General features: G+C 38.3%; 1 protein-coding gene across 2 annotated transcripts in view; it reads right to left on the reverse strand.

The window, feature by feature from the left end:
* Slc9c1 (solute carrier family 9 member C1) overlaps nt 1-27,995 on the reverse strand; it is a 69,353-nt gene that overhangs the window by 14,578 nt on the left and 26,780 nt on the right. For both annotated transcript variants that reach the window (XM_040750761.1, XM_005074808.4), the window contains exons 9-21: nt 24,111-24,254; nt 22,983-23,157; nt 22,104-22,185; nt 20,666-20,832; nt 18,495-18,620; nt 16,096-16,193; nt 12,626-12,745; nt 9,867-10,062; nt 8,505-8,690; nt 7,119-7,268; nt 5,674-5,725; nt 3,929-4,077; nt 1,321-1,446 (exon numbers count right to left, since the gene is read on the reverse strand). In XM_040750761.1, coding sequence (XP_040606695.1) covers nt 1,321-1,446; nt 3,929-4,077; nt 5,674-5,725; nt 7,119-7,268; nt 8,505-8,690; nt 9,867-10,062; nt 12,626-12,745; nt 16,096-16,193; nt 18,495-18,620; nt 20,666-20,832; nt 22,104-22,185; nt 22,983-23,157; nt 24,111-24,254 — 1,771 coding nt within the window. The remainder of the gene's footprint in view (nt 1-1,320; nt 1,447-3,928; nt 4,078-5,673; nt 5,726-7,118; nt 7,269-8,504; nt 8,691-9,866; nt 10,063-12,625; nt 12,746-16,095; nt 16,194-18,494; nt 18,621-20,665; nt 20,833-22,103; nt 22,186-22,982; nt 23,158-24,110; nt 24,255-27,995) is intronic.

The raw sequence follows: 27,995 nt of genomic DNA on the forward strand, positions 1-27,995 counted from the left end.
AGGAGAGAAATGTGAGGTGTGTGTGTGTGTGTGTGTGTGTGTGTGTGTGTGTGTACTGAAAGGGAGATGCAGCTGAATGTGCAAAGAGAAGTGTGAAGAGATGTAGCTGAGTGGGTAGAGAGATACAGAAGATGTAACTGTGTAGAAGAGAGGTATGCATGTAGGAAAGATGTATGAGAAGGAAGAAGTATATGGCTGTGTGGAGGATGTAACTGTGTGGAGAATGTACCTGTGAAAATAGATGTAACTGTGAAAAGAGACGTAACTACACATGCCTCTGTAGAAGAGAGCTGTGTGCATGTAAAGAGAGATATGTAACTGTCCGTAAAGAGATATAACTGTTTAGAGAAATTGTCAGGAAAGAGAGATTATTCAAGATGAAATTAAAGAGAAGGTTGCCATCAGGAAAGTGTGTGTGTGTGTTTCCTTATTTACTCTCAAATAGAAAAGTCTAGCTCTCATATAGAGAAGAAAATTTTCTAGGTCCTTACTGCTATCACAAGGCATTATTTATGCAACCCTGGGTGCAGACCTGGGAGCTGGTCTTGCATACTGGGGTAAGTCAAGATTTATCCATTACACAAGCACCCAATGAGCATGCCATGCATTATGCAGAATGACTGTGTGGGTATTCAAAAGATGAATGAAACCAGGCATGCCTATGCTTGTAATCTGACATCTGAGAAGTGGAGACAGCATGGTTGAGACTTTGAAGCCACCTTGGAATACATAGCAATATTCTTTCTCAAAATTAACAACAAAAGGGAAAGAAAGAAAAAGAAAAAAAAGAAAAAGCTGAACAGTGGAGGTAGAGATGTAAAATTAATTGTGATGTGATGTACTTAGTAATATAGTAGAAATGCACATTGGAAACAATGGTGGCACATTTCCTTACTTTAACCTGAAGACAACATGTTATTCTGGTGAGAAATTAGCCTAAGGGCCTGCTTCTCTGGCCACTTCTGGTAGTTTGCAGAAGTATAACAAATAGGAAAAGACAGAAAGGTCTAGGACTGGTGGACATTTCCAGGAAGTTACACAGAATCCACAGATTCATGGAATGTATGGCACCATCAGTAGTTCAACTTGAACAGAGTAAAGGGTATATGCCTTGGGGGAAACAGAAGCTGATGTGGGATGTAGGTGGGGGGCAGTTTGTGTTAGAACTTTGGGTTATATTCAAAGAGATGTTGATTGTATCCTAGAGAGCAAAGGGCAATTATAGAGTTTTAACACCGAGTAGCACAGCTAAATCCCTATTATTTTAGTGATTATTTGCCAATACATTAAAAGTATAGTTAGGAAGAGAAAAATTTTTACCTGAATAAACCTTAAGGACTGGCTATCTTTATTAAGCCAGGGGATATAATATGGGGATATCTCAATGTTGAGAGGCTGGATGACAGACTGCAGATCAAGCACCTCTATCTTTTTGGCCATGATTAACTAGAAGCACAAAATAAGAAACAAGGTGAACTAAACCCATGTATACAAAATGAGGTGAAGGAGGAGGGAAAGGAGAAAGAGGAGGGTAGGAGGAAGAAAGGCAGCTTTATAGTGTGTTGCATTAGTCAGTGTCTGCTTTGGAGGACACTGCAGATCTAAGGCACATGCTGTAATGCTCCCCCGCCCTGGATTGTGGTGCTTTGGATGAGAAGTGTCCCCTATAGGGACACATATCTGAACACTTGGTTGTCCCCGGAAGTCTTACATGTTTGACCACTTGATCCCCAGTTGGTAACCTATTGGGGGAGGGTTTAAGAGGTATGGCATTGCTTAAGGAAGCATGCCACTAGTGGTGGGCTTCCGGGGTGTCTTGTCTCGTCCCGCATCAATTTTCTTTAACTGTTGTTACATACATACATATCAACTTACATCTACCTACTTATATCATAGATCATCCTGTTGAGTCCTTTTGGTGTTAGCAGTATGTGTATGTGCTTAGAGCTGATCACTTGGTATAGGATAATACATCTGTGTTTTCAAAGTAGAATTTTAATTTGCCATTTTAATAGCTTGCTAATTTGCATTTAGTCTATATTATTTAAATTTAGTTTATCATAACTGGATTGAGCATTAATAATTTTTTGTATTTTTATGAATTGACAAGCAAATATGTCATTACTAGTTTTCATTTTCTTAGTTCTTTTTTTCCTTTATTTTATGACAAGGTCTTGTGTAGTCCAGTTTAGCTGTTAATTCACCTCTACCCAAAGATTGTCTTAAACTCCTGATTCTCCTGCCTCTGCTTTCAAGTGCTTCCATTAGAGGCATACTCTAGCCCTACCAGCTATTTTTCCTTTTATATATATGTAAATAACTTATTTATAGTACTAACTACTGAATTCAGGGCTTTATTTATGGTAGGCAAGCACTCTACCACTGAGCTACATTGTTCAACTCTATGTGGCAGACACTGTACATACTGTTTATATGAATACAGATGTAGAAATCTCTCTTAAAGATTCTGCTTTCCTTACTTTGAGTTTATGTTCAGAAAAATTGCTGGTCCAAATGGCAATGGCAATGTGCTGTGAGAATTCAATAGCATTTCCATAAAGGCCATCCCAGTTTACATTCCTACCAATGGCATGCAGGGATTCCATTTTCTCTACTTGCTCACCAACATATTTTTGTTTTCCTGAGTTGGTGTGGCCATCCTGTTGAATGGAAAATGTGATTTCATTTCCATTTGTTGTCTCATTTTTTAAAATTTCCATTTGTCTGGGGACCAGTGATATTAGGCACATTTCTTCATATTTACTTGGGTCATTTGGTTGTCTTTTTTTGGATGCCTTTTCAGATTTGTTGCTGTTTTAAAGATCAGGTATTTTTAGTTTTAGGAAAATTCTCTACATATCAATATTTCAAAATGTATAGATTGAAAATATTCCCTCTCATTTCATGGGTCACATTTTTTAGCACGCAATAATTTTATGTACTTTAGAAAAAAATTAAATTTAAATTAGAAACAAACTTGCTTCACATGTCAATCCCAGCTCCCTCTCCCTCCCTTCCTACCCCATCCCCTCACCAGCCCCCCACAGCTCCCCACCCAAACCCCACTCTGTTCCCCAGGGAGGGTGAGGTTCTCCATGGGGGATCTCCAGAGTCTGTCATTTCATTCAGGGCAGGGCCTAGGTCCTCCCCCAAGAGTTCAGGCTGAGAGAGCATTCCTCATTGTGGGATGGGCACATATTTTTTTAAATGCTGTTTATTTTCTTTCTTTCTTTTTTTTTTTTGGTCTATTTTAGCATGTGCTTTTGGCATTAATTCCAAAAAAAAATCAGCTTAGTTAGTAATGGAATTTTAGTCCTATGCTTTTCTCTTTCAGTTTTATAGTTTTAGGTTTTACTTCTAGGCTGTGAATGCATTTTGAGTTATTTTCTCTGCATGGTTATAGGTAAAGGCCCAACTTCTTTATTTTCAATAAATAGTATGCAGTTTGATGGTGTTGGCTTTAGTCATTTTTCTCATCTTTGCCTTTTGTTTGGAGAGCCTAATCTAAATTTAAGGTAATTTCTTTAATTTTTTTCTTTAAGATTTTATATCTACACTCCACTTCATCTCCTCCAACTCCCCACAAGATTTGTTTCTGTCATTTTGACTTACGTTTTTTTTCTATTTGTGTTTTCTAAACACTTGCATTTTCTTTTTGGTTCAACATTATTCTGCTATTTTGCTCCAGTTTGATATTTGTAGTGAACACTTAGGTTCTTCTTCCTTTGTGTGCCGTTTTGGAAACTTTTTTGTGCATCTCACGAGGAGGGTATTTAACATCATGACGTTCCACACTGAGCCTGAGTCTAAACAAGCTTCAGTTTCACAGAGCACAAAAGGTTTAGTGCTCTTAATATCTCTAGTCTCATCCATTTCAGTCACTTGTGTCACAATACTACATGATTACTTTGAAAATATACCATCTTACCTTATTAATTTCAGTACCTTCCATTTTATGTAAAATTCCTTTGGACCTGAAAGCCTTGACAATTTCTTTAGCCATATTGAGCATGACATTAATCTCCTCCTTGGTTTTCATAGTGACAGCGATTTCTGGATGATCATACTCTAAGTAGCCTGAAGAACAATGCAATATTTTCAGGTAAAATGAAAAGATGTCCTTAAGTATTTTGTGAGGACAGGAAACTAATCCTTCTTCTTTAAGTCAGTGACTGCAACTTTCACCACAAGGGCATGTATCTCACTCTCAGGCCTGCTGCCGTCAATCCCTCACCAGTAGTGCTGGGGTTCTGTCATTTTCTTGGTTACACCCACATTTGTGCTAAGCCCATGAAAAGATGGAAAGCCATATCCCTAAACTAATGGTTACACTGGCCCACCATCGTTGGGTCCTACAAGCATGCTTGGGGCACGAGTCTCCTATTCGTGATCTGCTTTCCTGTTAAGTTCTCTACAGGATTTTTGGCTATATACTGCATGTTCAGCTTTGGTTTCTGATTAAGTTCTATAGCTCATCCTGGATCATTTTCTTCATGTCCTGTTGGCAAACCTGGAAGACACATCCATCTGGACCTCTCTACTTAGCTTCTCTGGATTCCCAGATGTCCATGTAAACCTCACCGGCTCACATTGGACACGGGGGCCATCCCTTTGTCTTGATTATTTCTCTGTCTTGTGACTAGTTGCTCTACAGCTCTTTCAAGTATCACTCTCAGGCTCTCTGTACTCTTTTGTTGCCTGCCACTTCCTGCCAAGCCCTGTCTTTACATGTGAGCACTATGTCTTTACATGTGAGCACTGTTTTCACATGTGAGCATTATGTTTCAGGATATTTGTTTCACTCAGGATTTTTCCTCTACCGAAAGTACAGCCTGGCACATTCAGAGATGACCCTCTTGCCAAGTGGGCATTGTGCACTCTGCACTCCTTAGGGATATACTCAGGTCTCTGCTATGATCTCAGTCCAGTCCACAAATCCCAAATCTCTCTGTCAGTACTCTTTAAGCCAGTCAGTAAGGCAAAAGTTACAACTAGTTTGGAAGAAAGGGGCATTAGGGATTAAAAAAAGCTACAGATGTTATAAAAATTATGGAGTGACAATGTGGATTGTTTGAACACGTAGTAAAAATCTTGTGTGGTTCAGGTAGAGAGAAAGTATGATGAGTAATGTTATACTGATATATGTTATATGTCAATATAACTTTACACTAATATCACATACACTAGAACAACACAATCATGCATGTTGTTTAAGTTTACCGTATTACTATTAAGAATTAGGATTTAGGGAGGAGGGGAGGGAAACAGAGAGGGACCTGGAATTGACATGTGAAGCAACCTTGTTTCTAATTTAAATTTAAATTTAAAAAGAAAAAAAAGAATTAGGATTTAGGGAATGGAGAGATGGCTCAGTAGTTACGAACATTTACTGCACTTGAAGAAGACCAAGGTTCAGTTCCCAGAATCCATGTAGGGGCTCACAACTGTCTGATTTCAGTTCCAGGGGATTCTACACCCTTTTCTGGCCTCTTGAGAACTGTATGCACACGATGCACAGGTGTGCGTGCAGGCAAAACACCCACACACATAGTAAAAATAAACATCCATAAAAAAGAAGTTGAATTCTTCATAGATTTTTGGTTCTAAAACCCATTGATTTTCTGAAGTTGTCAAAATATGGTTAAGTTGCACACTTAGAGTGAAGGTACCTACCTAGCTCTTTCATGGCACGTTCCAAATTCCTCATTACCCGCTTTAACAGTATCTATAGAACAAAAAATATGTTATCTCCGCTGGAAAGATAAACCACAACAAAAGAGCTTTACATTTGTAACTGATTTCAAAGCTAATCAGATAACTTTATTAAAAAGCTTGATGGAAGGTCTGGAGAAATGCCTCAGCAGTTAAGAGTTCTTGCTGTTCTTACAGAAGACCTGGGTTCAATTCTCAGTACCCACAAAGCAGCTTACAACTGCTCCTAAGTCTGGTTCCAGAGGATCAGGTACCCTCTTCTAGTCTCCATGAGAACCTTGTATCCACACTGTGCAGGCATACATGTGTGCAAAACACATAAAATAAAAATAAATATTTTATGCATGATGGAGAACATCTTAAGGGTCATAATAGAATGTGGGTAATGAGATTTCAAATTAGAGACATGGTGTGGTTTTCAATCTCAAATGGATAGAAGATTTGACCAAAGTGTATGAGAATTAAAATCATAACAAAAATTGGTTGATATTGTAGAAACCCAAGTCCTTTGTATCCTATTCTTTGCCCTCTTAAATTCCATGGCTAGGTATTAGTCATGGGAGATGCTAAGCAAACTTAGGAAACTGGCTTATATATAATGTTAGGCAGCAGAGAGGAGAAATGCTATTTATGCGTTCTACAATGTGTTGGGTGTACAATATTTTTACTATGCTTGTGATGTATAAAATTTGGCATTCAAATATTACATATTATGTTGAAAGGTGAAAACTGAATCCCACCTAGCTGTCAAACTTCTAGGTATGTACAGAAATCAATCTGCTCCAAATTGAGGATAAAAACAAAATTAAGCTTGTTTCTAATTCAAATAAAAAACAAAAATAAAACAAAAATAATTTAGGTCTAAGGTGTCTTTGTCATCTACCAGCCATTGGAGGGTAGGCATAATCAAGCAAATTTCTCTTGGCCTTATTTCTCATCTGCATGATGAGAGCATGTGACTGGGCACATGTGGATAATTGTTTTTTTTCCTTATTCCTTTCTGTATGCCAAACCACTGGCTTCCATTTCCTTTATTTTGTATTCAGGTCAAAAGCAGAAAATGGAGAGAAATGGAAGGAGCTTTGGAGCATGATGAGGAAGCTGTGATCAACACGGCGGCCAATCCTCCTCACTTTGCCCTGTTTCCTCACTAATCCTGAAGGTTGAACTGGGAGACAGTTGAGCACTGTGCATGAATACAGAAGCACCTTCCAAGATCATCCTTGTGTGCTGATATGGCACAGACTTTCTAGCTAAAGAAAGTAAGTGATGTAGTCATAGAAATAGGCCAGCAACTCAGGACTTAGAGACTACACCTGTGTGTAAGGACGCCAGACAGGATATGTGATGGCAACAGGGCACTGAAGAGAGTTAAGGTTTCTCCTTATGTTTGGCTTTTCTCTCACCTGTTTAGCCTGTTTGGAACTTGCAATCTGATCGATTATATTCAGTACATCCATTTCCCCTTGGACATAGCCTTTTAGTATAGCATACCGAAAAGACATCTGATGGCTCAACCTTTTGTCTATTATTTGCAGCAGCTTTGGTGTTATGAGCTAAAACAAAGGGACTATCATTAAACATTAACTATATATTTTTTGTTTGTATTTAACTTAGTTGGGTCAGTTGCTTTCTCTGTTTTGTGCTAGAGGTATAAGATGTGAGCCCTTAGTTTCTGGACCAGCTGTCATGCCACCCTCCCATGACAGACTCTTGTCTCTATGAACCCAATTATATTCCCTCTTCTCAGAGTCACCTTGGTCATAGCGCTTTACCTCAAGTATAGAAAAGTAACTACCATGCTACTATTTTGCACTTCTCCTGCTCTGTGACGTTGGAAACTGTAGGTTCCATGCTGCTTCCCTTCTAAAAAATATGCTCCATAGGAACCAAGGTCTCATCTAGTCTCCCTTCACATTCCCAAATCTACCATCTGACATAAGCATTCAGAGTTATTCTGAACATACTTCTGAATTTTCCTTAGCCCACCAGTTCATCTATTTCCTAGACTCTGTATACACATGTTAGAGAGAATGGACTATATATAGTCTTTGGAATACTTTAGACTTGCCTTCCTCAGATTAAATTGTGTATTAGTGTGATTTATTGTCTCACAGAGCACTACAAAAGTATATACTAAAGAATGACTATATCTGGTTGGTTTAGGTCTTAGTAGCTAAAGCATTTCTAAGAATGCATGAGAAAGATAAAATATTCTATGGCTGTTTCTCTACCTATACATCCTCATGTGATTATGGACTAGCTTTCCAATCACTTATATAGTCATATAAGAAATAAGAGACTGTCATTATACATGTGAATGCAACATTGATTACACATGTAATTTTGATACCATATCACTAACTTTACACAATATGAAATTGTACTATTTTAGTTCTTCATCTGTGTGAATATATACTATTGGCTTCATCGATGTGGATTATTTTGTGGTGATTGTTTTATTTCCATTTTTAATTCCCAGCTAACTATATAGAGAAGCATTACTTAGAATGTACTAATATTTACATAAACATGGATTTTCCAAGCATTCTCTATTAAAAGGAAGGGTGAGATGAATGTTTATAGCTCCACGAGCTAAATGGATTTATAATATAATTTGGGTATTTGAAATTTTGACTTGTTATAGGTAGCTAAACATTCAGACTTTAACATCAGTCCACCAGAAAATGTTTTCTCTGAACCTGTTGACTTGATTTTTTTTGTTGAGCTGATTTTAAGCTGATGTCTCCTGATGCCAAACCCACAGAGAGAACCAAAGTCATGTGCTTTACCTTCAAGATGCGCGGGACACGAAGGAGTCGAACTGTGTTCATGAAGATCACAGTCTCATCTAACTCATAGTCGTAACTAATGGAGCCTGTTTCTGTAAGTATTAAATCTATGATGCCGATTAAGGTAATGCCCAGCTCAAACAGGAGCCAGGAGTGCGAAAAGAATTCTTTCCTCATTGCTGCCACCTGTTGATACAAAAGGAAGCGACATCATCATATTTTCTGCTTTTATTAAAGCTCTCCCCGCCCTGAATGTAAACATTATCAACTAGGCTTTTCCTTGTTCTACCTGAGACTCTGTGTCAAAAATACCTTGGACAGGAAAGCAAGCAGAGGATGCTCGTAACTGCATCCCTTGGAGAAGGAAAACTAAGATTGCTGATGTGGGCTTAATTGTACAGCATGGGTATAGATGAAAGACAGACTTATCAAATGACACTGGAGTTGTCACTGGTCAGCAGTTGGGGGGCAAGACAAATACACAAAAATATTCTGTATTAGGGTTCCTTGATTTCAACCAACTCTAAATGCCACAAGAATCCTGAGGTCTCCATTTTATATTATTTAGTTATATCAAATGTGTGATGCTGAGTAGTAAGAAAATAATATATATATGTGTATATATATACATATATGCAGATTTGTAATTCACATGGGCTAAATTTTATTAAATCAGTTCAAGATTTAAAGATTAATTTGTTCTATGATGATATAAAAGAGAAGTAATTTTTTAATATCTTGAGATTTTAAGTGACTCTAAATATTTTATCAAAACTGCCTTGGTAATTGGATCAATGCTTTTATTTCAGCACACTGTAAAGCTAACAGAAGCCATCACACATAGCACAGGTTCAAATATGTACATTTCGGAGCTGTTTTTGTTTTTTATTTTTTCAAACCATGCATTCTGCCTTAGAGTAGTCAAACAGACACAAAACAGGCTTTGTGGGATTTGTGTACTTTTTATTTTGTTTTGGTATTTTTGTGTTATTAGTTTTCATTTAATTTTATCTTTTTGAGGGAGTGGAGAACATGAAATAATGTAGATAGGGAGGTGGTAGAGTCTGGGAGAACTTCAGGGAGGGGAAAGTATAAGATCAAATGTACTGTGTGAAAAACCTTTTAAAAAATGTGACTGATACAGTTTAAGTTAACTCTGTGTCTTCGACCTGCATCCTCTTATTTTGCCAAAGACAAAGTCAATGCTTAAAGTACCCATATTTTATGTTGTTGCTCTCAACATCACCTTTAAAAATGAAATTTGTGGACTTTGAGAAGACACAGAGTAGTCCACAATACCCGCTTAGGAAACCCTAGCTAAGGCTGAAATGTGTCTCCCATTACACATTCATCTTAGATTACCTTAAGTAGAGTCTCTAGAATATAAAAGGTAAGAAAATAGTAGTTAGCACACTTTATTTCATCTTCATAGATGTCATTTAAGCGGGCTATCCAACAGATTATCAAAGGATATATGTTCATTAATACAGCAAGGTAACCAGTGTACTCAAATTCATCTGCAAAGACTATTTTATGGCATGTTTGAAGAAGCAAATATCTGCAAAAAATAAAAAGGGAAGACAATTTTATCTGAAAAAAAAGTTACATGAAATTCTTTTTTCTTTATTTGGTCAGTCCTGTTCTAGTTATCAGGAGTCAGAGAGCCCTGCTGAAGTCTAGGCAGTAGCCCCACTAACTAGGTATTAGCATCTTGAACAAATCTAATGGTTGGTAAGCTAATTTAAAAAATTTCAGTGGAGATACCTGATGTGGGAGAATCAAGCTGCTTCTAGAAGCCATGAACTTTTAAAGGAAAATCCCGGGGCCAAGGGCAGGCTATCTTCCTGTGAACTCTTGTCCAGAGAGTTCCCTCTGGTCTTACAAACAATACAGACAATTTCTGCTACTGTTGGTTGCCTACTGGAACTAGTTGGTAAGATCCAATTGCTTGACCCAAATGGCTTGGTCACAGGATACAGAGAAATCAACCTGATTGGTAAGATTCCTTCCCGCTGTCTAGCCCTCATGGTTTCAGGAGATGGCATGAAGCAGCTGGGAAAATTTGTCATGAGCAGTCTTGCTCAGCTGTGGAAACTGTGTGCAACAATGCTGCCTGGCCAAGCATGATCAGCTCACTGATGTAGAAGTGGGAAGTCTTGTCATAGAGACAACCGACTGTCTTCTGAGTGGACTTGATACTCATGCCACATGAGGGAATTCATATCTAGTATGGTCAAAAAGTTTGTGACTAGGGAGACAGGAGGCTCTAGTGGGGAAACTAATGCTCTCTATGTGATAAATCAACATGCTGTATTTACCCAAGCTGCTAAACAGCCATGCTTATACCCATAGACTAGTGCTACTGTCAGCTTTGACCAGAGAAGTTTCTGTTTGTGTTTGTATAGAGAATAAATGTATGCCCAGTCATAAAGGGGCATCTGTATCACTGCTTGGGAGGTTTGAAACATCATAGAAGAAAGGGAGGAAAACAATGCAACAACCGGAGATAGCTGGTAACGCAGGTCTAACATGGCAGGTGCACTCGAACTCACAGCAGCTTTCATTGCATAAGATCTGTAAAAGACTAGAACTGTCGATATGCCATTATGTCTAGAGTATTCCTTTGGATATATGTGCAATTAACATGATGGGAAAATGAGACATTTTCTTCATTGGTGTATCCATTATTAAGTAGTAGACCATTGATCTAGCTGCTGTGAAGTTTCACAGACTCTCGCCACAACAAGAACTATGTTCCCTTATCATGGGACTGGGCATTTCCAGTTAATAAACTCCAAATATAGAAGGGGTGCAGACAGAACTGTTTAATAACATATTAACTAGGATGACTGTAATTGTAGATGCCCCTTATCCAGCAATATCCAGTGATCTTTTTAAATACCCAGAAATACATTCAAAACACAAGAAAATGGAATATATCTGAGTCTCACTGGATGAGATTAACCCACCTGTGGCCCAATTGGGAGGGGGCATAGCATCTTTCTGCTCTCTACTCTTGCATAAGGATTCTAAAAGAACTAACTTCTTTTTCTCTGAGTGAGTTAAAGTGTTTCCTTCAACCCACCCCTCTGTCCTGGCATCTATTAAACCTTTTACTAGATCTATAAATCTCTGTCTCTCTCAAACCCTGCTCCTTCAAAAATAAGTTAGGTGTAAACAAACTACTACCCATGAACCTACAAATAAATCTCCACTCATGCCCAGGTAAACAACTGTGCTGACTAGTTTTATGTCAACTCAACACAAACTAGAGCCAATTGGGAAAGCAAAAACCTTAATTGAGAGAATGGCTCCACCAGATTGGCCTGAAGGCAAGTCTGTGGTTCATTTTGTTGACTAATGATTGATGACCAATGTGGAAGGACCCAGCCCATCGTCGGTGGTGCCATCCCTGGGCCCATGGGTTTGAGATGTATGAAAAGGCAGGCTGAGCAAGCTATGTGTAGCAAGCCAGTGGGCTGCACTTTTCCATGGCCCCTGTATCAGTTTCTGCCTCTGGCTTCCAACCTTGAGTTATTGACCTGATCTTCCTGGATGATGAACTACAGCTGTAAAATGAAATGAACACTTTCTTCCCCAACTTGCTTTTGGTCATGGTGTTTCATCACAGCAACAGAAACCCTAACTGAGACAAATGAAACTCATTTAGGGACACACACACACACACACACACACACACACACACACACACACACACACGGATATGAAAGTTAAAAAATGGTTAGTTTGGAAGAAGAGTTGGGGGTGAAAAGATAGTGTGTAACATGGTGAATATGTACCTGTATGAAAATCTCACAATCAAACATATTATTATGTATAATTAGCATGCTAATAAAAAAGAGAATATTAACTAGAGATTTAGCACAGTAGTAGAATATTTCCTAGCATACACAGTATGTTAAAAATACAAAACTTAGTTACAAAAAAACAAGCAAAATCTTATATCTTATATCTTTGCTTCTTTCAAGTAATTTTTGTACGTATATAAGGATTAAATTGTAATCTACTTCAAAATAGTTTGCAAAGCTTTTAGGTTATAATTTTAACAGGAACTAACTTTCAAAAGTTAACATCACATTTCTTATTCCAAGGTTGCTCACCTTGATGGAACCCCTTTATCCTTTTTAGTATTGTACACCCAGTTGAGAAGTAATTTTCTAAAGAAGGAGAGGACTTTTTTGCCTTCAGAATAATTCTTTATGTTCTCAGGACTCAAATATCTAAAAAACACAGAGAACTCATTAAATGTGTTTTAAATACTTTGATATGAGACAAAAGGGCTACTGTCAGACACAGGAGGACTATTTTACATTATAATGACTAAACATGATTTGCAGGTACACAACTGTGTAGTCAGGTTGTGAGACCAACTCATTGAATGGAGCCCAGATTATTAGAGATACAAGTACTAGAGATCTAAATGATCAGGAGAAAACAGTCAACCATATTTCAGACATTTGACACCTAGGTTTTAATTTTAATGCCATCATCTGTTATGACAATGAAGAAATGCTCTCTCTAACATGGAGATAAAATGAGCTTTCAGACTGGGATAACTCAGTAGTACGTAAAGCATCTATCCCACTTCACACGGGCTTCCCTTCGAGGCAAGCAGATGAGTTTAAGTGACAGCAAGAGGGTAAACAGGTTCCCTTGGAGAGGTCAATGTCATAAGAGACTCAAAGGCAAGTTGGCAGTGCTTACCAGAAACTGCTTGTAGATTTAATTTTTCATCGGAACAGCTCAGATCTGTGAGTAGTGGCTTGGTTTGGCTCGGAAAGCCCTCTTGATTTTATAAGGAATGTATTTTTAGCAGATACTCTCATTGTTTTTGTCTAAAAGTTCATTAGGCCTTGTGTCTTATTGTGTCATTTTGCTTAACTGAAGAAGATTGGAACTCCAAGTACCAGGGTTGACTTTGTCATTCCTCTTGCTTATTTTGTCTCACTCTGAGATTTTCATGTTTTTTCTCTGGATATATTGATATCATTGAAAGTGATGCAGTCATTCAATTCTCCAGGATTTAATATAATAAAGTAATTACACAGAGATGCTTACATTTCTATATAAACCGACTCATCTATAAATTATAAATAGTTATTGAACTAGTCTAAAATGGTTGTTTACACTATGGATAAACCATGAAGAAATATTGCTCTCTGTCCTTAAGTGTCCCATGGATCAGTGTGATGAAATAAGCAAATCACCCCTTCCATAACTGTTGTCATGGAGATAATAAATAGGAAAAAAACTCTCCACCAACAAAGTGAATATGAAAATAGAGTTCTGGATAACTAGGAAACTTTTTTGAAGGAATTATTGTCTCAGATAAGATCTGGATCTTTCACAGGTTTTATAAATCTTTAAATTATGGGATTCCAGAGCCCCAATTACAAAGTAGTCAATCACTAAGTAGACATATCCAGAGGACTTAGAGAAAACTGACACAAATAAGGGGACAACAGTTGGCACCGGGAAGGAGCACAAAGAGACTGAAGAGACAATGTGGGAGATTGTTGTGACTTACAACATTTTTTTCACACGTGTAGGACACATATTCAGCATCAATAAATGCCAAGCCATATACCAGGTACAATGTAGTTCAGGCACTTAGATTTTTGTTGTATATGAACATGTTCACAACTGAGACCTCATTTGGGGAAGAAGTGTAGTTACTTTGCATCCCAGCCCTGTTATTTATTAGATAAATAACCTCAAGTAAGCAACTCAGTTCCTCTGTCCTTCACTTCCTTCTAATGCATCATGGAGATATCAGGAGCACATCTTTTATAAAGCTTTGTGAGATAAAAATAGGTAATGCATGGGTCATGCTCAAAAGTGTGTCGGGCACTGAGTCAGAGTAAACAGTGTAGAGTATTGTTTCACGGGGTTGGATAGGCACTATGGGTAGGTACTGGTGCCCTTTGTAATCCCTCTGCATCTCCTATTACTAGACTTGTTTTTCTCACCACAGGTCACCCCAACCAGTAGAGCTATTGAGTGGTTCCAATCAAGAAATGGCAAAATCAATTCCAAGGTAGGCGAGGAAAAAAGCATGTACCAAAACCAAGTGTGATCAATAGTTCTCTAGCAGTGCTACTACTTTGGTATTGCCTGTAGTACTTGGCATGAGGATCGGCATATATTGCTGCTAAATATATGTCCTATATGTGTGAATACATTGTCACATGTCTCAGCAATCTCCTGCATTGTCCCTTTAGTCTGTTTGTGCCCCTTCCTTGTGCCTGCTGTTCACCTGTCTTTGTGTCGATTCCCTCTCAGTCCTCTGGGCATGGCATGCTTCTGCCTTAGTGCTTGATTTAAAGGTTAACAACAAATCAAGTTGTTTTTTTGCTCTCTGATGCTTTATTTTTGTCACATTGCTCTAACCAAGCAATATCATGACAATGAATTTTAGAGTGGTATTTATTGATTCATTAAGACATTTCTACTGTGCTCTGTATCTCTGTCACCTCTCTAAAGAGAGGTCTGGATTATTTTAAGAAGATACATTTCCCCAGTTCCTTCAATTCTGTGGAAGTCATCTAAGCATTTGGAAGGTATGGATTTAGAGAACAAGTGGATACTATTGTGTTATGCGTGGAAATATCTAAGTACATGTTAAGGAACCCCAGTTTTAAATAACACATTTTATCTTCCTTCCTGGATATATAAAGTGTTTTAATGATTTGCACAGAATAGCTGGAAATGAAACCCCATATGCTCTTGGGGAACGTCTGTACTTGAACTATAGGGAGTATTTATTGAATATCTGTGTTCCTTATAGATATGTGATGCATGTTATGGATAAACCATGATTCTCTTCCTGCATACAGCTTTTCTCTTACTGTATAGGATAGCACATGTGAATAAACACAAGAGAAATGTATTACATTTAGGATATATGGACACCAAAATCCAGGCTTATTTGTGGGATAATAAGCCATGGATACAGCTCTAAGATGACTCTGGAAATGACCTTGGCATCATTTCAGCTGAACTTGAGTTTATTTGGCATTAAGGGGGAGATATGGATTTGGGAGGTAAGTCTGATTGTTGGGTAGATATGTCACCTGCACTGCAGTTTAATTTCTTTCATATTTCCAATCATAGATCTTCTGTTCCCTTACAGAGGTGATGTGAGGGTTCTCCCCAACAAACCAGCTTTTCTTAGACAATGGATCATCTACGGAAATCAGTACCAGATTACAGACATAGGTGCAGTGTTAACAGAGGGTATGTGGGGTCATCTGTGCTTTGGGAAAGTGCATGTGTAGAGATTAAGGGACTCTTGGCCCCTGTTAGGTGTTCAGAGGGCCTCCAAGGAAAAGTAATTTGCTAAAGTTTAGCTTCACACATGGAAAACAAAAAGGAGAAAAGGTTATTTCTTTCAGGAGATGATTGCCAAGTACACCATCCTTGAGGACTCAAGTGTGGGAAATGGAAGGAAGGAGATTCAACTTGAGTGTGGGGTGCAAAGCATGGAGTGATTCGTGCATATGGTACCAGATGAATGGAGGTTACAACATATGAACTTAGGGCAGAAGCCCTCTCTTGGCAACATACTTACTCTCCCTTCCTCTCACCAAAGCTTCCGGCTGCGCCTACCAACACCTGCACTGCCTTCTGGGTCAGAATCTCATTCCTGTACTGTCTTTGGTAGCTGGCCTGAAAGAAGTGTTGATTCAAATTATTACATGCTGTGGGTGCAATGGCAACTTATTACTTCCTTAATAGAAAAAGAAATGATGTATGAAAAAGAAGCCAAAGTCACCAAATGACCTAGCATGCTGGCAGAAAGAATCTTTCCACAGAGTATGGGTCACCATGTCAACACAGTGTAGATCTGGGCTTTGGATAGAGTAAACCAGTTCTGCATCGAAACTGTGGGACTGCTAGTCTTTGACTAGGGTTCTAAAAGATAGAGTTCTGTGAAAAATAACATGGGGGTTGCTACAAGCTGTGGCTCACCATGAAACTCATGGTGCATATTAGAGTATTAAGGGCATTTAGAAATCCTAATGGGTTAAATGACCTTGGCTCATCTTTATTTAAACCTATGTTCCCAAATATTTCACAATTCAGCTCTGCTGTCTCATGTCTATTAGACAACACAGTCACCCTTTCACTATGTTTATTGATGATCTACTGAGCTTCAGGGACTGTTTGAGGCTGAACAATCCACTATTGGATGTTGGACCTGATAGAAGTGAGCTGATCATGGTTGTAAATCACTTTATAGGACACATTTCTAAAATGTTTTAATATGGGAAGGTTCTCAGAAGAAACAGAAAAATGACTTCTATTTCCTGAGCCTTGTACATGACATGCATTATTCTAGCACAATCTTTTTCAGAATTAGAGCCTAATTCAAATGCAGTCAACATCCCCAGTCAAAGGGAAGAGTCAATCATCATAGCTAAGAGCAGTCAAGCAGGACTGACCTGATCACCCAGTGTTAGACCAGCACAAGCCCTATTTCCCTTCTTTCTAAATCCCATACTTGGAAATTGCTGTCTGGTTGCTGTCTATTCTGTTCCAGTTTCCTTCTGACCCACATTTTCACCCTCATTTCTGCTGACTTATATTCAAGGAAGGGCACTTCCCTGTCTTTAGAATTATCTCAGGGGTAGTTCCAAGGCAAAACCCTGATGACTGGCTCCATTTACCTTAGGGACCATGGCCCCTGGAGCATCAGCTTTCGAAAAGATGGAAGAGGCAGCAAAAAGCTTTCCCCCATGGTTACCTAACTGTGGGAGGGACATTCTTGGCCTTTCAGGTGGTAACACTTAATTTGGCATGGCAAGTATGAAGTCTCATCCACTGTGGACCTGGCACTGATATGTCAAAGAACTCAAGTTCTTGGGAAAACAGTTTAAGAGAACATGGATGCCTTGATTACTGCTGAAGAGAGAAAACTCACAGCTTACAGATAACCCATTTCTCAAGCAGAATGAACAAGCAAGCAAGGCTTAGAGCCCTGAATGGCTGCAATAGTTGAAAACCATGGGTGGTTCTGTACGGAAGGAGAACAAACACAGATGCTGTGAAAGGTTGAGTCCCAGCGTGTGGTTGGGATTCTGACCTGGATAGAAAGCTGAAACTAGGTTAAAAGCAACTGCCCCAAGTCCTGTTCACTGCTGCACTACAGAACTTCTCTAATTTTAAACTGACATTTGAGTGAATGAAAGCACAATAGCCTCTGTAAGTGTTACAGCCCAGATGGAAAGGTATCTTGGCAGTCTGGAGCCAAGGAATATCACAGTCACACTGCACAACAAATCTCACATGAGAGATTGATGGGGAGGGAAAACCCCCAGGAGGGTAGCTGCCTCTCCTCTGGTGAGAAGCAGCAGACAACTGGGCAGAACACAAGGTTTCTTGGGGGAGGTCTTTCCAGAGTGGCCTTGGATTGGAGGAATTATGTAGCCTGGTGGGGCCACATAATTATGGGGCAAGATTAGAGATTGGTGAGATTTTTGTTCTTGCAGGAAAGGGCCTGACCACTCTCCGAATTTGGGACTGGGACTGGTGGTCTGCATTTATTAGAGGATTTGGGGAAAATCTTTGAAAAAATAACTGGATAGAAATCAGAGAGGGTAGTGTCTTAGAACCAGCTATTTTAAAAACAGATGAAGGCTGCCGTTTGCATCTGTGAAATTCCCAAACTAAACACCTTTTTCTTAATCCATTTTGTATTTCATTCATCTTTTTTCCTTCCTTCCTTCTTTTCTTCCTTCCTCCCTCCCTCTCTTCCTTCCTTCCTTCCCTTCCTTCTTCTATTTTCCTTACTCCCCTCAATCACTCTTCTCTCTAGTTTCTTTCTGAATTCCCTCAAACATTGACAAATGTTGCTCTTGTACTAGCATTTGTAGATGGACATAATCAAAATATATAGAGCAAGGGAAAAGCTGTTCAGTACAGTCCTGGGTCCCCAGTATTTTAAAGGGAATGCAATGGAGAACTAACTATCTGTGCTGACAGGAGACGCCTGTTGGCCAGCTCCATTGCTTCAGTGTTGAGGGTCTCATCTATTTCCTTGTTGCAGTCTGGACATTTCACCTTCTGACGCTCTGCTGTTTCTTCTTGGTTCAACTAACAAAACAAATCAAAAGAAGCAAAAAAAATACGTGAATACTAATGTAGAAAGGTCTACAATCTCACACCAATTTTTTTTGGGAAAATGACAGAAAATATGGTAAGTATATAAAAATATCCAAATGTTCCTCATTTTCTCTAGTGTCCTCACAGGGATTCAGTTCTATAGGAGATAACATAACTGACAAGTGGTGGGGAAGGAGTTGAACCTTTCCTCTCTGTGGAATTATGCGGAGTTTATAAAAGCTATCATATACACAGTCATACTTTGACTCAATGGTCCTGTGTGGTTCCCTGACAGCCTCAACATGACTTGTTGGAAATGCACATCCTCTCATAACCCACTGCATCAGAACTGGGGTGCTGGGTAGCAATTATTATGTCTGCTGCCCTAGAGCTTGATGACCACTAGCTTAAATGAATCATTTAAGGCAGAAAAAAAGTGAGCATGAGTTAAAGAGATACAAATATAGTAAATTTGCCAATGAAGAAAACTGAAGCTTAGAGAAAATTCGTTTGCTCAAGGTTACAGAACAGACCTCTAATTCCAGCTACTAGGGCAGTGGTTCTCTACCTTGCTAATTTTGGAACCCTTTAATACAGTTTCTCATGACTCCCAACAATAAAATTATTTTTGTTGTTACTTCATAACTTTATTTTGCTACTGTTATGAAACATAAGGTAGATATCTGTATTTTCTAACGGTCTTAGGCAAACCCCACGGAAGTGTCATTCAACCCCAAAGGGGTATGACCCACAGGTTGAGAACCATTGCACTAAGGAGACTGAGGTAAAAGGATTGCAATTCAAGGCTTTTGTGAACTACAGAATGTGTTAACAAGGCCATTGTTCATGACTTAAGTTGGGGATGTAGCTTTGTAGTAGAGCTCTATATTCTGTCCCCTGCTTTTAAAGTAAGCAATTAGTTAAAAGCTAGGATATAAACTAGGTCTTCTGAGTGAAGCAAGGGCCCTATCTATAACACAGAAATCACCACATGACTGCAACATCAAGAGGACAATACCAGTATTTGGTCATCTGCTTCTGAAACTAATCAAGTGACAAGAGCAATGGCTTCGGCACACACTGTCTTATGACCAAATAGGGAGTGGAGTGAAAAGGCCTGAGACCACAATATACACCAGAATCTCTGTTGTGGGAGCAGAGAATTTAGGAGTGGTACAGACACTCCTAATGCAGGCAGGTCTAGTCAAATACTCAGTCAAACTGAAGAAACCTGGGATTCAAATTAGTATTTGTCTAACCAAAAATTGTGGTTGAATTTCTGGACAGAGCTGGGTTCTAATTTGATGCAGAAAAAGGCCACCATGAAAACCCACATGGCATAGGACACCGGGAGAGAACAGTGACCTTGGGTAGATCTGGGGACACTTGACTCTTTCCTTCATGGCAGCTAGGATGCAATGCTGTCATGGCTAAATATTTTCCCTTTCTCTCTCTTTTTAAATAAGATTCTCTTGTAGCCCAGGCTGGTGACCTGGGCACTTTAAAATGATTAAATATGATCTGGAAGATACTAAATTATTTTTCAGATATAGGTAGCGCTATTTCACTCACAGATGAACTTTTGGTGCTGCTCTTGGCTTCTGTTTTATACAAAATGCAACTAACCATAAACTAGGCTGCAACCAGTGCTCAACATACATAACCTAAATAAACTGTGAATAAGTAAATGTTTGTAAGAGCATTCTCTCTCCTGATCTAGTGAAAAGAGGAATTTTCTCAGTCTCGTTTTCTTCTTTATTACACTATATTTAAAAGGCAATGCCAATATGCTGTTCTCTCTTTTTAATTAATGTGTATTTCTTCTATACTCAAATGGGTTTGAACTTCTACTTCATCACCCAATAACCATAAAAAGTCTTAAAATGCTTTCTTTACAGAAAATGAGTGACAAATATACCTCCCTATGAATTAAAAATTACACAAGCACTTTGAATCTGAATTAATACTATGGTTTGATCTATATTTAATGACAATCATATTTACTCTAGTGGAATAGAGAGCTATTGTGTGCTTACTGCATATGGATTTTGAAGTATAATTGCCTTCTCAACCATGTTCCAGTCAGCATTAGCAAGATCTTTGTCAAATTTGAGTGCCGTGGCTGTAGACTTGGTTAGCTCTTGAAAGTGTTGGAATGTGTAATAAACCGATTTCTGTTTTGTTGATGTTACATCACGAAGACCTTAGGGGCAAAGAGTACATTTTACATACAACAGAAGGACATAATTTTGATATGAATAATAAAATTTCCTTTTGTTCTTTACTAGTCCACACTAATCATTTGTGGTGTGTGTGTGTTTGTAGTGTAGTGTATTTGCAAGTGTGCAGGGGTACTTGTCTTGTGTGGTTGTATGTGGAAGTCACAGGTTGATATTAAGAAACCACCTGATATTTTGAGACAGGGTCTCTCACTGAATGTGGAGCTCACTATCTGGGATGCACTAGCTGTTCAGTGAGCTCCAGGCATCTGCCTGTATGCTTCCCCAGTGCTAGGGCTACATGTGCATGCCACCATATCTGGCATTTGCTTTTTGCATAGGTTCTAGATCTACACTCATGTCTTTATACTTATGCATGAAACACTTTACCTACTGACGCATCTCCCAGCACTACCACTGAGAATGCTTAAATACTAAAGATTCTACATAAGTTCATTATTGATATAATACTAACATTCAGTGTGTGCACTTGAATACTCCTTTTGAGCTCCAACTGGAAGAGCAATAGTGAAAGTTTATTTAAATACCTACAATACACTAGGAAAAGATGACTCAGCATTTTGTATGTCCTGGTTCTTATTTATCTTGACCATCTTTGATGGTGATTCTTTTATCTCATTTTTCTAGGTGAGGATACTGCACTGTTTGCAACTTGATCTTCTTCCTCTTTTAGGCTTGGATTAGAACTTATACAACTGGCTTTTGTATTTCTCAGGCATCCACACCGAAGTTCTTAGAACTCAGCTTCCAGAATGGCATAGGCAACTTAGCACATCAGATGAACTACCTGTCTGATTCTCTGAGGGTCAAATCCTTCTACTGTTTTCTGTCCTTGAACATACACATCTCTAACTTTTCCAGGAAAACAGCACTTCTTTTCTATTTTATTAGGGTGTGATTTATTTATTTTGGTTTATCTGTGAATCTCACGAATATTTCACTTGACTTATTCACTGCTTACCTTTCTTTATTCCAATATGACCTCGGTCAGCTAACAAATCTTATCTGTCTTCAGAATTTAGTACTTTACAATAGTGCCTAGTATCCAGAGCATTATTGGGCAACACAAATGATTATCTAAAATAAGTTTGTTAGCCTGAATAATTTATACATTTTTATACATAGATTCAATTAGAAAACACTAACATATTTAGATGGATATTTTCTTTTCAGTGTTTCCTAGAGAATTTGGAATAATTTTTCTTTTGTCACCATAGTAAACAGTAGAGCTTACCTAATTTAGTAACTGCCATTGGCAAAATAAATCTATTGACAATCAGGGTAATCAAGCATACTGACACTCCATGAAATAATATCTAGAATTGAAAAAATATATTAAATAAGTATTCAGGATAACTTATTACAATGCATTCTGTATTATGAATTGCACTAGGTTGCTATATGCATATGCTAACAGATGGTTGTAGCAAGTGAAGAAGTTGGATGTCGGGCATGAAAAAAGTGATGTGGAGACTCACTATATTCTTGCACTCATGCATCTTCAGCATCTTTTAGGAAAACAAACAAAAACAGAGTCAGGACTCTGTCTTCCCTCTTGAGGTTTGCAAGATTCTTTGTAATAATCTCACCTTAGATGCAATAAAGGGAGAAACATTCTAGCATGTTCTGTTAGGCACTACTTAGATAACTCTACCTGACAAAATCTTTTGCTTCCTAGCGTTATTAAAGGTAACCACATAGAGTGATACAAGGAAATAGAGCCAACTATCAGCAAGACCCCTCCCTGAGTGAATGGATTCTAGTGTCTTGCAACAGCTACTGCTTAAAAATGATTTATAATTTTTAGTTTGTCTTCATCTGAAACCCCTTAGACCTGTGAAGAAGGCTGGGTGTCCCTAAACTGATAAGGGGATGAAAATCATTGAATTCTCCCCTCCTCTCAGTCTTCCAGATTCTTGGCCAGAAGCCTCACTCAGACCCTTGACTCCTGGCTCTCCCTATAGGTTAGTTCACAACTTTCTAAGGATGAACAATGGACAAAACAAGAACCCCTGCCCCTGGGAAAGCCATATGGGATTGCATTACAAAATCACATTCAACACTGAACAACACTTTCATCATTACTCAAGTAGGAAGTTGTAGCTTTCCTTACTTGAGATTTTTCCTTCTCAGAACCGAGAGAAATGTCAGAGTAGGCAAGCAGGAGGGCCATGTTTATGTTCGGTATGCCTTTCATTTCACTCCAGACCATGATGAATGCCCAGCGCCAGCTGAAGCCATGACCAAGTCGAGATAAAATGGGACTCATTAGTAGAAAGACCAGAAGTCTGGAAGACAAGACACGTTTTTAAGTTACATTTGTGATGGAAATGTCTTCCTGTTTTATCCTTGTGTACTCCCAATGAGTCATATACTGTTGTCATGGCTTCAAAGGAAGCCATGTATCTCAGAGCTATTCATAGAGAGAATGGTTCGTTCTTGTTATTTCTTTCCACTGTTGAGTGGTAGGGTAACTTTGCATCATGTGTGGGTGGTGCTTCCACATGTGGAAGACAAAAGTTAGACATTTTATGGGGCCACAATGAGAAGGGATAAACAGAAAATGAAGTGTTCCAGTTCTTTCACATTCCCCGAGTCATTTCCAATTGTATACCCATTTTATATGATAATTTGGGACAAATACTTGAAACTAGTGGGTTGATGTCAATAAGCTACTTTTCCTAGATGGAAGTAGAAGGTTAGTTGTTTGAGTGACAGATAACTGTGAGAATCTAGTTATGGCCAACTTTCCTGGTGTACATCTCCATGTAATGTAGATGCTTCTATTTCTTAAGATGAAATGGGAACCACAAAAGTTATTGGGTGGAGAAGACATTTGCAAGTAGGCTTTCATTCTGGTTTCCTAAAGAGATATTTCCAATTATGGTTACAAATTCAAAGGAATGAAAATATAATATTGAGCTAATTCCCAAGATAAAATTTCTAATGCTAGATAGAAACTTTGTACAAAGATAGGACATACTGGATGAAATATACCAAATATTGTTAGTAGTTGTCTCTTAGTAATTGTAGATTATGAAGCTTTTTATCTTAAAAAGTTTCCAAAGTGTCTGCATTGCTCTAAAACTGCCAACAAAACTCCTGGGTTTTACTTTGCCAATGATTACTTGAGAAGTTTGAGTCAACTATCTGTTCAATTTGAGGTATGAAATAATTTTGTTATTTTAGAAAATAATCTTTAGATAAATTACTATAAACAAAGTTTGCATGGCATTCTTACCTTAAAACAATCAGGGTGAAGTAGATATTTAATGAATAATAAACATCAGAAAATGATATGTATAAATACGTGTGTGCAGGGATTAGAAGTCCAATGAATGTAAACACCGTAAGAAAACTAATGAAGGACAGACAATTCCAGAATCTGCATGTTTGAGAAGAATAAGATAAAGTTATAATTAATTAACATGTTTATTACAAAGCTCACCTATATGACACATTGTGCAGTTGCCAATAAAATAAAGGTGAACATGGCAGCTAAGACTCCTAAGCAATAATGGAGAGGGTAATACTGTAATCAGATTAATGACTAGCATAATTGTTATTAGAGATCGTTCATCCAGTAACTGATGGAAGCAGATGCAGAGATCCACAGCCAAACACTGCTGAAGAATGGGAGGAGGGATTGTATGAGCTAGGGGTATCATGGTCATGAGCATAGAGGCAGCTGATCTGAGCTCTTAGGAGCTCATGGACTCTGGACCAACAGAGAGCCTGAATGGAGCCAACCTAGACCCTCTGCATGTGTGTGACAGTTGTGTAACTTGGTCTGTTTGTAAGGCTCCTATCAGTGAGATCAGAACCTGTCCCTAGAACTTAGCTAGCTATGGAGAACCTCTTTTCCATGCTTGATTACACAGGGGAAGGAGCTTGGTCCTGCCTCAACTTGATATGAGATGTTTTGTTCAAGTCCATGGGAGGCCTTCTCCTTCCTTAATGGAGATGAGGAGGAGTGAACAGGGACAGGGAGAGGAGTAGATAGGAGCGAGATAGATGGGGGTAGATGGGAAGGAATTGGCAGATAGAAGGGAGGGGAAGCTGTGTTTGGTATGTAAAATAAATGAAAACATTAATTAAATAGAAAAGAAAACTAATGAAGGACAATTCCAGAATCTGAATTTTTGAGAAGAATAAGATATAGTTAATACGCATGCTTATTATAAAGCTTACTTATATAACACATTACACAATTGTCAATAAAGTAAAGGTGAACATTGTATTCATCAACTCTCAATAAGGATTAAAGTTGAACTGTGAAGAGAGGCAAACTAATCTAGGTAATTTTAAAGCAATTTAAATTAGCTTATTTGTTTACATTAGTAACTTTCTTTTTCTACTGAGTCTGAAAGAAATATTTAGGGTGCAGTTATAAGCAACGTAACATGATAACACAGTGACTAAACATTCAGAAACCTTTGTTCATGTAATTTGAAAACACCAATAGTAAAAACGTCTTAAATACTGAGTCTCCCATCCAGGAAATAATCAACTGGAGTGCTGAAATCAATAGAGTAGAAACTAGGAAAACAATACAAAGAGTCAATGTAATGAAGAGTTGGTTCTTTGAGGAAATCAACAAATAGACAAACCTTTATCCAAACTTACCAAACAATAGAGTGTGAGCATGCAAATTAACAAAATCAGAAATGAAAAGGGAGATATAACAATAGACACTGAGGAAATGAAGAGAATCATCAGGTTGTACTTTGAAAACCTGTACTCCACAAAATTCAAAATTTTAAAGGAAATGGACAATTGTTATTAGAGATCGTTAAATTAAATACAGTACAGATAAGCAATTTAAATAGACTTATAACCCTTAAGTAAATAGAAGCAGTCATCAAAAGTCTCCCAACCAAAAAAGTCCAGGTTCAGATAGCCTCAGTGCAGAATTCTACCAGAAATTCAAAGAACAGCTTATCCCAATTGTCCTCATACTATTCCAAGCAATAGAAGTAGAAGGGCCTTTGCCAAACTCTTTTTACCAGGCTTCAATAACTTTGATACCTAAGCCACACAAAGACACAACTAAGCAAAAGAAGTTCAGACCAATATCCTTCATGAACATTGATGCAAAAATGCTCAATAAAATACTGGCAAATTGGATCCAAGAACACATCAGAAAAATCATCCACCATGATCAAGCATGTTTCATCCCAGGGATGCAGGGATCGTTCAACATACAAAAACCCTTCAATGAAATCTACCATGTAAACAAGCTGAGAAACAAAAATCACATGATAATCTCACTAAATGCTGAAAAAGCCTTTGATAAAATCCAACACCCCTTCACGATAAAGGAAGGTCCTGGAGAGATCAGGGATAACAGGAACATACCTAAACATAATGAAAGCTATATATAGCAAACCAACAGCCAACGTTAAACTAAATGGAAAGAAACTCAAGAGGATTCCTCAAAAATCAGTAACAAGACAAGGCTGTCCCACCTCTCCATACCTCTTCAATATTGTACTTGAAGTTCTAGCCAGAGCAATAAGACAACAAAAGGAGATCAAGGGGATACAAAGGAAGAAGCCAAACTTTCACTATTTGCAGATGGTTTCTTTACATAAGTGACCCGAAAAACTGCCGGGGAACTCCTACAACCGATAAACACCTTCAGCCAAGTGGCAGGATACAAGATCAACTCAAAAAAATCAGTAATCCCACTCTATATAGACAATAATAGGGCTGAGAATGAAATCAGAGAAATATCACCCTTTACAATTGCCACTAACAACTTAAACTACCTTGGGGTAATGCTAACCAAACAAGTGAAAGACCTGTATCGCAAGAACTTTGAGTCTTTAAAGAAAGAAATTAAAGAAGACACCAGAAAATGGAAAGATCTCCCATGCTCTTGGACAGGTAGGATCAATGTAGTAAAAATGGCAATCTTGCCTAAAGCAATCTACAGATTCAATGCAATCCCCATTAAAATCCCAGCACAATTCTTCACAGACCTTGAAAGAACAATTCTCAACTTTATATGGAAAAACAAAAGACCCAGGATACCCAAAACAACGCTGTTTACCAAAGCAATGTGCAGAGGCATCACTATCCCTGACTTCAAGCTCTATTATAGAGCCATAGTCCTGAAAACAGCTTGATATTGGCACAAATATAGACCAGTGGAATCGAATTAAACACCCTGATATTAACCCATACATGTATGAATACCTGATCTTTGACAAAGAAGCTAAAACTATACAATGGAAAAAAGAAAGCATCTTCAACAAATGGTGCTGCCATTACTGGATGTTGGCATGTAGAAGACTGCAGATATATCCATGTCTATCACCATGCACATAACTTAAATCCAAAGGATCAAGAGCTCAACATAAATCCAGCCACATTGAACCTCTTAGAAGAGAAATGGGAGGTACCCTTGAACAAATTGGTATAGGAGACTGCTTCCTGAATATAACACCAATTAGTAAATGGGACCTTCTGAAACTGAGAAGCTTGTGTAAGGCAAAGACCCAGTCAACAAGACAAAAAGGCAGCCCACAGATTGAGAAAAGATATTCACTAACCCCACATCTGACAGAGGGCTGATCTCCAAAATTTACAAAGAACTCAAGAAGCAAGTCTCCAAAACACCAAAGGATCCATTCAGAAAGTGGGGGACTGAACTAAATAGAGAATTCTCAATAGATGAGTCTAAAATGCTTGAGAGACACTTAAGTAAATGCTCAACATCATTAACGATTGGGAAATGCAAATCAAAGAACTCTGAGATACCATCTTACTCCTATGAAAATGGCTAAAATCAAAACTACCAATGACAATGTATGCTGCAGAGAATGTGGAGAAAGGGGAACACTTCCCCACTGCTGGTGGGAGTGCCAACTCATACAACCACTTTGGAAATCAGTATGGAGATTCCTCAGGAAAATGGGAATCAGTCTACCACAACACCCAGGAATTCCACTCTTAAGCATATACCCAAAAGATGCACATTCGTACAAGGATGTCTGTTCCACTATGTTCATAGCAGCATTATTTGTAATAGCCCTGAACCTGGCTGCAACTTAGATGCCTCTCAACTGAAGAGTGGATAGAGAAAATGTGGTACATTTACACAATGGAGCATACTATTCAG

This window comes from Mesocricetus auratus, unplaced genomic scaffold (genome assembly GCF_017639785.1).
Source record: "Mesocricetus auratus isolate SY011 unplaced genomic scaffold, BCM_Maur_2.0 Super-Scaffold_100008, whole genome shotgun sequence".
Classification (NCBI taxonomy): Eukaryota; Metazoa; Chordata; class Mammalia; order Rodentia; family Cricetidae; genus Mesocricetus; species Mesocricetus auratus.